The following is a 12,096-nucleotide window of genomic DNA, read 5'->3' as shown; positions in this document are numbered from 1 at the left end:
CACAATCACACCAACCCTACCAGCACTGCCCACCAATCTGAAAATCTGACGCAAAGTCATCCACCAGCCATCCCGTAAAGTGAGACTTGCCTGGAAAATGCTATTAATGCTTAAGCCAATACTAAATGAGGACATATCCTTAGTTAGTATTTCTGTGTAATCTATTAATATCATTTTCTTCTTCCCTTAATTACCAAAACAGTGAGCCCTATTTCTAGACTATAAAAGCTTTTCCAAATTACGAATTATTCAGAAGAAAATCTAAGATTTCTGATACTCCTGATAGAGTTCTGACCATCACAGGACAGAGTAAGATCATCTGAAAGGAATAAAATACAAAAAGGCAAAACACTCAGGGGCTTTATCCATAAATCAGCTGACTTTTGAAAAGAAACCACTGAACTTGAGATTATTCTGTTGTAACATATAAAAGTAAATGAATTTTCTAAGCAGAACATAATTAAAATAAACCTGTGTGAAGACTAATTAAAGTCTGGGTCCTTCTTGGAACTTAATGAAGACATAAATATGCCCCAAAAAGGCAACCCCCTTTGTTTTTTTTTTAATATTTCACAAGAGGTATTAAAACAGAAGAGATAGAAAAAAAAAAAAAGGTGCGCCTGGGTCGCACAGCAGTTAAGCATCTGCCTTCGGCTCAGGGCGTGATCCCCGCGTCATGGGATCAAGCCCCACATCAGGCTCCTCCGCTATGAGCCTGCTTCTTCCTCTCCCACTCCCCCTGCTTGTGTTCCCTCTCTTGCTGGGTGTCTCTATCTCTGTCGAATAAATAAAATCTTTATAAATAAATAAATAAAACAGAAGAGACAGGACATTCCAAAATAGTATGAGTTTTAAACATGCTACGGCCTACAGAAGATATGAAATAATGAAGTACTGGTCAAGTAACAATTTCAGCCACATGAACATAGCAAAGATCACAGTTTTCAATATTAATGCAAAACACCTTCTAGCCAGACTTAGTTTATCATTTCATCAAGAAGTCTGCTAAATTCTAAAAGACCAACAGAAATAAAACCTACTCATTTTAGCTATGTCTTTAAAACAAATTCATAAAATTCAATACAAACAAGAGTCAAACGAAAGCCCTGCACTTGATGCAGATTCTAAGTTCAGCTGCAGAGTCCTGAAATGTATGAAATAATTCTTCAGTAAATACATCATTCAGAATAGAAATATAATTCCCCAAACGAATAACAAGACAGAAAGCACCCATAACTGCACAGCTACTGGTTCAAGGTATAGCTCAGAACCAATTCCTTCCTAATTGGCTGAAAGAATAACACTGTGTATTTAAGGATCATCTTCTTTTTGAGCTAAAATGCTGAGCAAAGGGAATTTGATAAACCATTCTAATAAGAAATGTATTATAAAATCCGATCACGAACAGTATAGAATGTTACAGAAATGGAGAAGAAAGTCTAGATGAAAGTCACCAAGAATGTAGTACATGATGATGACCACAGTCCCTGTAGAGAAAGGACAGACGACTCAAATGGTACTTGTATACTGACAATCTAGAGAAGGCTAGATTCACACCTTACACCAACCATATGCTCAAATCAACTGAACATAAAGACATTACAAAGAAACTACAAATGGACTGAAAAAATAATGATGAATAGATAATGCCTTTTATAATATTAATCTTTGAGTGCAGAAGGGCTTTAAGGACAACTCTAAAGACAAAAAAAAAGATTAAGAGACATAACCAAAGTAAAAATCTTAAACCTCTGTAAAAACAAAACAAAAGTTCCCAACAAAAACTAAAAGCAGCCTGCAAGCTGGGACAGGAACCCAGAACACGTGGCCGACTAAAGGAACCTAGAGAGATGAAGAATTCTTAAAAATGGTTAAGACGGCAGTAGAAAAGCAGGTAAGAGATACAAAAAGGCAATTCAGAAAAGATGAATTATCAACAGCCACAAAACAAACTTCCTTTAAAAAAAAAAAGTCTTAAGCATGTAACTGCTGGGTCAGGGGTTATACAGGGTTTTCTGGGTTTGTTTGTTTTACTTCTGCAATGGTTTAATTGCCGAATAGTTGGAAAGGATTATTGTTTAAGAAAAAGCCCCAAATCAGTACAGCTTTTATTGCAACTTTAAAATATCACAATATATAAGTCTGAAAAATCATCTGGCATCTTGCTGTTTCTGTAGCTAGACAACCTCAATCTTATTCACCAGCCTGCTGAACTGTTCCTTTTTCAGAAACGTAGATACCATCCAAAATTTTTCTGATATCCTTTTTACCGCTGTGGCTTGCTGAATCGAAGCAACTGAGTTTGATACAAGTTCAACGCCATTTCCTTCAAGAATTAACTCATCTTCTTGGGCTTGATACACAGAACTAAGCAACACTGGCCTCATCCAAACCTTGCAAATAAATTTTTCACCCAAGAAATTTCAGATTTCAATTAAGAGAACCATTTTCCTGAATAACAACGTTGCCAGAGGGGGCAGCATACATAGACCTCATCTTGTGACGGAAGCCCACGGGAACACCCTTGATCACCTTGTGTACATGACCACAGATAGTGCGGACAGTAGCCAGTTCTGTTCTAGTTCCCACCATTTGTCAACTCACAGCCTCTTCTTTTTCTTCCAAGGAGACTGAGTTCTACATTGATGTGACTGAAGTCCCTTCTCAGGGTTCCTCCGGGGCCCTTCATAGTAACACTGTGTCGTTCAGAGTGATGTTGACATCTTCTTGAATGTCCGACAGTCTGATGGCTGATAATGGTCTTCACTCTCGCAGTAGATGCAGCAAAGAACTTTGCAGGTTTTTAAGACTGACGGCAACCACTCTTTCCTCTGATCCTCTTGTGGCTTCACTTTCCTTCTTCATCCTTCAAGTCAAATGTCACTCCACGGACAAAAGCTGTCCCTCCCCACCCCTCCTTCCCAATCCCCATCGCCTATGTGAATTTATTACAGTAACTTGCCTGATACTTCTGGTTACCCCTAGGGTGTAAAGCCCCAGGAAACCAGGAGCCTTGTCCATCTCATCCACATTGGTCTCCCTGGAACCTTGAATACAATAGGCTTTCATTTACTGAACAAATGCATCATACATTCGTGAATGAGTATCACACAAAACAGGCTTGCAGCTGGATCTGCCCCTTGGGAATATAACCTCACTGAAGTTACTTATCCCTTCCAGTTTCATTTCAAACAGGAAATCACAATACAGACAAGGTAATAGGATTGCTAAAAGTAAATGAGACTATACAGAATGAAGCTCTTTTGTGCAGTACTTGGCAAAAAAATGACTCAAACATTAGCTACTAAGGGGCACCTGGCTGACTCAGTCAGAAGAGCATGGGACTGGGGCGCCTGGTGGCTCCGTCATTAAGCATCTGCCTTTGGCTCAGGGCGTGATCCCGGCGTTCTGGAATCAAGCCCCACATCAGGCTCCTCTGCTGGGAGCCTGCTTTTTCCTCTCCCACTTCCCCTGCCTGTGTTCCCTCTCTCGCTGTCTCTCTGTCAAATAAATAAAATCTTTAAAGAAAGAAAAAAAAAAGAGCATGGGACTCTAGGTCTCGGAGTCCTGAGTTTGTGCCCCACCTTGAGGGCAGAGCTCATATTTACATATAAACAAACAAACTTTAAAAAAAACACAAACCATTTTACTCAATTATTAAGTTTCTAGAAATTTATGACAAGTGACAATTACAGAAGATGTAAATAAATGCAGATACATAGATCTTTGGTATTCACAGAATCACTAATAGAAAAAAACCCAGACACCAACCAAATGTCCAACAAACAAATGGTTAGATAACATTTTCTAGAGAAATGGAAAGGAATTCACAAAATATTAACTTTTTAAAGATCCTGTTTTGGGGGCCACCTGGGTGGCTCATTCAGTAAAGTATCTGCCTTCGGCTCAGGTCATGATCTCAGGGTCCCAGGTAGAGCCCCGTGTCAGGCTCCTGCTCAGTGGGGAGCCTGCTTCTCCCTCTTCCCCCTCATGCTCTCGTTTGTGTGCTCTCAAAAAAAAAAAAAAAAAAAAATCCTATTTTTGTTAGAGTAGAAGAAAAATAACTTGCTCTCGTGATTTTTTCTATTTTTTCTTTGTTTCTGCATTTTCTAAATATTCTACAATAAACGTTAGCAAATTTTATTTAATATTAGGACACTCTTTGGTCAGATTACAGAGAAAAGACTAATGAACTAATTACATCACTTTTCTGTTACCCCCCACCCCACATAAAGACCACTACCAAGATCCTCGAACATTTACATATAAATACGGGCAAAATGTAAGGCTTTAAATTGAGGCTCTGTCACAAGGTCTTCTCTCCAGCAAAAGTTTCTCAATGTGGAACCCAGCCTGAAATATACCAATGATAATTTAACTAACAGATACTAGAGTAAGAGGGCAACAGACTCTCCTGACCCCCAGGCAATGCGGTTGAAGTACTAGCTAGCCCTATCTAACTAGTTATAGGACCTTGGACAAGGTACTTTCTAAGACTTCAGATTCCACATTTGCAAAAAGAACAGGTAATACTGCACACTTAAAATGTACAAAGTACACTTTTAAGTCTTTTAAGGTTTTGACTAATTTAACTCTTCACTACACTAATGATAATAGCTAACATGTTACACAGTGATTTCTACCTGACACTGTTCTAAGCGCTTCACATAGACTAACTTACTACAACCCCAAACTACTCATCTGTATTTTACAAATGAGAAAACCCAGGTGGCACAGGCATCAAATACCTTGCCCAGAAGCAAAGAGCTAAGAAATGACAAAGCTAAAAATAAGAACCCTGGCTGTCTAGTTCACAACTCTCCAGCATCACTGGATCCTTGCAATCAGCTGTACTGCATCCTAATAAAAATGGCAAGTAACAAGATAATCAAGGAGTATTTGAAGAGGTTTAGAGCCAAAGTGGCCACTAGAAGTTTTTAAGCCAAAGATATGCAGACTGATTAAAATCAACATAGAGAATTTTTTCTAAGCAGTTAAAGAGTCTCCCATTCAAATCTCATTCACTTACCCCATTACAAATAATAAGCAAAGTCAAAGTCTCCACCAAATTCTGAATACTGCACGCATAATTCATCCTGCGCTGCTATGGTTATTACGTAACTGTAACACAGAAGTTTTGTGTTCAAAATGTCACTTTTGCATTTCTACATAAGAAAAAGAGTCAATATCACTCAAGGATTCTATTTTGTACCTTCCTAATGAAACAGTCTAAGGAAATTAAAAAAAAAAAAAAAAGGGATGTACAACTTCCATGTATCTCACAGCCATTCCAGTGCTGAACGTTGCTCTGACCTACAAATGAAGTACAGGTCTCAGAGAGATTTTAAGAAATCAAAGATCATTAAAAAAATCATTTAATAACCAAACTGATGGTGATGTTCTCAACAGGAAAATATCCTAAGCATTCAGCCACCCACATTAATTCTTTCAATGAACAGTGAAAGCCGACTATGTGCCAGGAAGGACAATTAAGTGTACCCATGGAGGACTGCAGACAGTTACATGTCCCACATAATTTTGTTAAGTTGAAAGTAGTCATTTATTTCAACTATTAAAAGGAGATGATGTGTGAGGCTACTGCCTTCACTTTAACAATGAGAACAGGTTGGACTAGCTTGAAAATAATTTTTAAACCCATCACAGGGCTGAGAAAACAAGTCGACATCAACTACACCCCAGAAACTGGTGAGTCCGTCTGTGACCAGAAAAAGATTCACAGCTGCTTTCATCCCTAGCACAGGGGCAGGAAAAACCGACCACAGATAAGGAAAAACCTGCCAAACTTTTAAACTGCACAGCCACCTGTGGGCTGGCATGTCTGATGCCTGATGAGAATGCTGAGGGCCCTCAGTCAGAGTGTCTACACCACCCCAATTCTCCCCATGGGCCTTCACCAACTGCGCAGGGCCAAAAATGGGATGCTGAGCAGCTGGGGAAGACCCAGTCCGCTACAAGTGCACTCCAGAGGCCCTCTGACGGTTAGGGATAGGAAAACAGAGTAGAAAGGCAAGGGCCCAACCGGAGAGGAAAGAGATCTCCTCAGCAACCCCAAAAGCTGGCTATCGGGCTATAAAACAGAGCAAGCTCTTTCCAGGTTTGGGAAGCTGGCAACCTGGCTATAAAATACAGACTTCTCCAGGAGTTCAGACCCCGCGTTGGGCTCCATGCTGAATGTGGAACCTACTTAAAAAGAAGAGACTCACTCACTCAGGAATCTCACCAGTGCGCAAACCCCAAACTCTGCTGGAAGGGAAAGTCCTGATCCAATCCTGAAGCTAAGTGAAGCTAGTGATGAACCAAATGCAACTAAAGCTGCAACAGAACAGACACAACCAGACAGGACACAAATTAGACGCACCCAGCACCTCACATGAAGAACTTGAGAGAAAAAGGGTGCATCCTTTTCTGGGGCTAATTGTATTACCTCAACCTCTACTCTTTTAATACAAAACAGCCCAACATACTTCACAAGATGATGGGATACACAAAGCCAAACTCGACCCATGATCAAGAGAGGGAGTAGCCAACAATGGACCCAGAGAAGGCCCAGACGTTGAAAATGCTCAGCCATCATCTCTTCAAAATATTTCTTCTGCGTCATTCTTCCATTCTTTCCACTTATGACTTTAATTACACATTAGACAATTTCATATCCCACAGATTCAAGAAGTCTGAACAACCTCAAGCAGAGTAAATGCAAAGAAATCTACCTAGGTGCATGTAGAAAGCAACTTCTGACATGGCCTCCAACGATCCCCACCTCCTGGTGCTGACAACCTTGTGAAATCCCAAATCCCTTCCCTTTGAGTAAGTTACTTCTAACCAACAGAATATACTCAACACTGAGGGGATACCACTTCCATTATTAGGTTACAAAAGACTGTGACTTCTGTCTTACTGGCAGACTCTTACCACCTGGCCAGCTTTCATCTTTTGATGATGCAAACTGCCTTGTTGGACAGACAAGTAGCAAGGAACTGAGGGCAGCCAGCAGACAACTAGAACCGAGCCTTCTCAGTCCAATAACCTGAGAACTGAATCTAGCCAAAAACCTGGTGAGCTTGGAAACAGACCCTTCTATAGTCAAGTCTTCAGTCGAAACCCCAGAGCTTGCCAATCCGTGGACTGCAATCTTGATAGAGACTGAGACGACTCAGCTCAACTGTGCCTGGACTTCTAATTACAGAAACTCTGGAATAATAATAAATCTGCATTGTTTTAAGCCACTAAGTTTTGGGGTAACCTGTCATGCAGCGATAAATAACAACTACAGTACATCGCAGTAAAACTGCCGAAAATCAAAAACGAAATGAAAATCTTAAAAAGCAACCAGAAAAAAAAAAAAAAAAAAACATTATCTTGAAAGGAGAAAACAGTAAGACTGCCAATTTTTCAGTATTAATGTGCTGAAAGGGAAGCGGGGGGTGGGGGGAAGCACCAACCAGAATTTCACCTTTAAAACAACTTTTAAAAATAAAGATAAAACAAAATGTTTCAAACCAAAAAAATAAATAAATAAGAAAAAGGAAAACAAAGCCATTGCCAACAAACCTTCATTCAAAGAAGTAACAGAATTGTCCAGACTGAAGAAAAATAATTACAGAGAAGATACTTGGGAAGACAGGCAGGAACTGAAAATACCAGAAAAGGTAGACAGTGGGTAAGCAAATGAGTATTAACTTTAAAACAACAGCAGTGGGGCGCCTGGGTGGCACAGCGGTTAAGCGCCTGCCTTCGGCTCAGGGCGTGATCCCGGCATTATGGGATCGAGCCCCACATCAGGCTCTTCTGCTATGAGCCTGCTTCTTCCTCTCCCACTCCCCCTGCTTGTGTTCCCGCTCTCGCTGGCTGTCTCTATCTCTGTCAAATAAATAAATAAAATCTTTAAAAAAATAAAAAATAAAAAAAAATAAAAATAAAACAACAGCAGTAACATCTGGAAAAATTTACAATATACGTAAAAGTAAAATATGATAATAGCCCAAAGGACAGGAGGGTAAGAATTAACAGTTTTAATTTATTTGGGAAGTGGTAAAGTAACTAACATAAATGGTCAACACATATTATAACGTCTAAGGTAACCGCTAAAATAATAAGAGGATATATACCTAAAAAACAATAAAAAATAGTTCAATAATTAACCCAAAAGACAAGAGAAATAAAGAGATAGGAACATATATAAAAGATACCTGGTAGACTTAACACAATTTTATTTAAGTAATTATATTTAATTACTTACTTAAATTATAAATAAAGACTCCAAGTAAATGACTGAATAATAAAACTATATGCTGTTTACAGGAGACATACTTAGAAAATGAGAACATAGGAAAATGTATGCTTAGATTTGATGAAGTTTGTAATCCTGAGGTGGCTGAAATAATTATTTGTACTACAGTGTGAAATGCTCAAGGAAATTTAATTAAGACAATTAAGTAATGTTAAATATCTTCAGATTATATTACAAATTAAACATCAATAAAAAATAAAATTACTTATTTCTAGAAATATTACTGAATGTATAAGATTTACAAATGAACTTAAAGATCTAAGAAAAATGGGGGCGCCTGGGTGGCACAGCGGTTAAGCGCCTGCCTTAGGCTCAGGGCGTGATCCCGGCGTTATGGGATCGAGCCCCACATCAGGCTCCTCCGCTATGAGCCTGCTTCTTCCTCTCCCACTCCCCCTGCTTGTGTTCCCTCTCTCGCTGGCTCTCTCTCTGTCGAATAAATAAATAAAATCTTTAAAAAAAAAAAAAAGATTTAGGAAAAATGACTACTTACAACTCTAATAAACTTTGCATCTCAGTACAAATACCTTTTAAGTCTTTTCCTTAAAAGCCTAGTTAACGTTTAAAAGAAAAAGCATAATGACAATAAATCCTCTAACAAGAGACTCCAATATAAGGATTTTCTGATTTTATTTACTGGTTAAGGAAGACAGAGGCCTACAAAATTGCATGTTACTCAATTACGAAGTCTATAGAATCACGTTCGCCTTATTTAAACATGCTCCTCCTTTACAAATTACAAATTACGTATTTCCTCCTGTGCCCCATTCTATAGCTCCATTTTCTTCTTTCTCTTTCATGTTCGCCACCTATAAATCATGAACACCCCAGTTACATTTTACGAATTCACAGACCCAACTGCTAATGAAGATAAATAGTCGCAATTCTTTTTAAGAAATATCAAAAAGACTCTTGCTTCCAAAGTACAGGTTGGAATGACAAGATGGTCCCAAGTCTAAGATAAACTGAAACTTCGTAAGCAGTGACACTGGATCACCTGAAAGCTTTAAAAAACCAGCAATGTCCAGTCCCCACACAAAAATTCTGATTTAATTTGTGTGGGACATGGCCTGAGCATCCAGATTTTATAAAGCTCCCCAGATGGCTCTGATCCAAGAATAAAAACTACTGAAAAAAAGGAGTAAATTTAACAACACAAGGAAACAAACAGCATAGGAAACTATCAGACAAAACCCAAAGGTGAAACACTCTACAGGCTGACCAACGCAATTGTCTTCAGGAAATCAATGGCACAGAAGAAAAAACTATGGAAGATAAAAAAGAGATGAAAAATAATTTCAGTACAACACACGGACCTTACCTAAAGCCCAATTCAAACTAAATACAAAAAGAAATCCAAGGAACAAGAGGAAATCCGAATATGGACAAAATATATAAATAAACCTACATATGTATCATCAAAGAATATTATTCTTTGGATTATAAGTGTGACACTGGCACTGTGGCGGTCTAAGAAACAATCGTTCAATTTTTTCAAGATGGACTCAGCAGAATTTAGAAAGAAAATACAATGTCCAGATTTACTTTAAAATACTTCAGCACATTAACCAATAAAATAAAGGAATGTCTGGAATTTGCCTTAAAACAATACAGCCTAGGGGAGGGAGCTAACAGATGGAACATTCCTTGCTAATCACTGAGGCTGATAAGGAGTACCTAGTGGATGGTTCATTACTTTTTATTTTTCTATGTTTAAAGATTTCCACTGGTAACTTATAAAAACTACTTCAAATAGAAGCCAAAGTAAAGATAGCAAATTGGCAACGGGGTTCATTACGTTATTCTTATTTGTGTATATCCGAAATACTGCTTAATTAAAAGAAAAGTGGACTTGGCTTGGAGAACTAGAAGCTCCTCACATACTCTGACAAAAGAAAAGCTCTCCTGTATACAAGAAGCTCATCCTCTGGGGCGCCTGGGTGGCACAGCGGTTAAGCGTCTGCCTTCGGCTCAGGGCGTGATCTCGGCGTTATGGGATCGAGCCCCACATCAGGCTCTTCGGCTATGAGCCTGCTTCTTCCTCTCCCACTCCCCCTGCTTGTGTTCCTTCTCTCGCTGGCTGTCTCTATCTCTGTCTAATAAATAAATAAAATCTTTAAGAAAAAAAAAAAAAAAAAAAGAAGCTCATCCTCTATCACTTCGTGCTAGGAGAGGCTAGAGGCAGAGGGAAGCCAAAGGACAAACAGATATCCACCAGACCCAATGAACCAGGCGATGAGAAGATGACCTGGCTCACTGCCACACCACAGGAACGTATCACAGAGATCTGGGGTAATTTTAAGCAGAATATTAAGTACAGTTTTAAGCAATTCTAACAGAAAAAACAAAAATGTAATATTTGAAAAGCTTTCCAGTAGTTATACCATCTCAAAATTTACACAATTATCTCTTCCACAGTACAACTACCCTGTTAATAATGCTCTTCCACTTCCCTGATAACACTAATTTCTCTCACCAGAAGATGTAAAACAAGTAGTCCTTCAAACGTTTCCTAGACTTAAATATCAAAATAACAAATTCGATCCTGCCACGATTTAGAATTTTTAGAACTCACTTTCTTGGAAATACTATTTAAGTGTGTGCTTCAAAAAACTCTACATCAGTAAATATTAAAATTGACGACTGAAACAGAATCCTTTTTCCAGACTTGGTCAATAATACTATTGTTCGTATACAGATGACAAATCCCCTAGTTTGCTTTTTGTCCTTTTGTTTAATCCAGGAACAGTGATCATATCCTACTACCAACTCTATCACAGGTATTAGCACTGTGGTAAAAGACCATTCAGGAGTTTTCGTTTTGTCCTCAGTTGTTTTGCTCGTACCAGATGCTGATACAGCCTGGCAACTAAAGAAATCCTTTCTCCCAATACACAAGTTGGCAAAGATATTTTCCTAAAGAACGTTTAATTTCATAGGACAAACCAGTGGTTAAGACCGAATTCTATACTGTGAGAGCAACTCAAAAAGTTAACAAGGTGCAACGAAAGGAGAAATGTAATCTACGTTAATCGTGCTCTAAAAGGAGAAACTGCACAGTTAGGGCCTACGTTAAGTTACGCACAGCAAGGTCAATACAAAATAAGTTTTCTAAGGCATTCAACACTATTGTACAGTTTAGAGACGCAAAAGTATTAGAGGAGTGGCGTACTGTCACAGCAGCAAGATTTTTATGACGCTGCTGAGGGGGAAGAAAAACATGCGAAAGAGAGGAACATTTCTCCACCTTTCAGACACCAACGATTCTATTCCTAGGGAACAAGTGGTTAGAGGAGCTGGGCGGGGCAAAAAGAGTGAAGACCAATCAGAGGTCGAGTTACAAGTCGGGTACGAAAACAGAAGGATGAGAGCAGCTCGTTGAGTGGCTGGAGGCCCCCCACACACACACCCGGCCCGCGCGCACGCGCCCCCGGCTCTCACCATAGGCAGCCGCACCTGGGGACCCACCCCACCGCAAACCGCGGCGCAGGGTCGCCCCCACCTCCCGCCAAGCCATCCCCCCCACCCCCCAGGGCCGTTTCCTCCCAAAACAAACCCGGCCGCCCCAAAACAAAACCAAACCTGCTGAGGGAGTCCCGCTATCCCGGGGACGCCCTCGAGCACCGCTCAGCCACTTCACCCCAGGAGAAGGAGCCCCGACAAGGGGGCGGGGAGCGGGTGCTCGGAAACACGGGGATGGAAATGTCAAAAATCTCACCAATTCCTCGTAGCTCCTGTTGTGCTCGTTGCCCTCCCAGTCCAACCTCTTCGGCAGCAACTGCATA

At 39.8% G+C, this 12,096-nt stretch overlaps 1 protein-coding gene across 1 annotated transcript in view; it reads right to left on the bottom strand.

The window, feature by feature from the left end:
- The window catches only part of BRWD1 (bromodomain and WD repeat domain containing 1), a 112,164-nt gene extending 100,069 nt beyond the window's left edge, over positions 1 to 12,095 (bottom strand). Inside the window, exon 1 of the mRNA XM_034654200.1 lies at positions 12,030 to 12,095. Coding sequence (XP_034510091.1) covers positions 12,030 to 12,095 — 66 coding nt within the window. The remainder of the gene's footprint in view (positions 1 to 12,029) is intronic.
- Between the last annotated feature and the right edge of the window lies 1 nt (position 12,096).

This window comes from Ailuropoda melanoleuca, chromosome 1, assembly GCF_002007445.2.
Source record: "Ailuropoda melanoleuca isolate Jingjing chromosome 1, ASM200744v2, whole genome shotgun sequence".
NCBI lineage: Eukaryota > Metazoa > Chordata > Mammalia > Carnivora > Ursidae > Ailuropoda > Ailuropoda melanoleuca.
The sequence above is the reverse complement of the archived record's forward strand: the minus strand, read 5'-3'. Positions and strand labels throughout refer to the sequence as shown.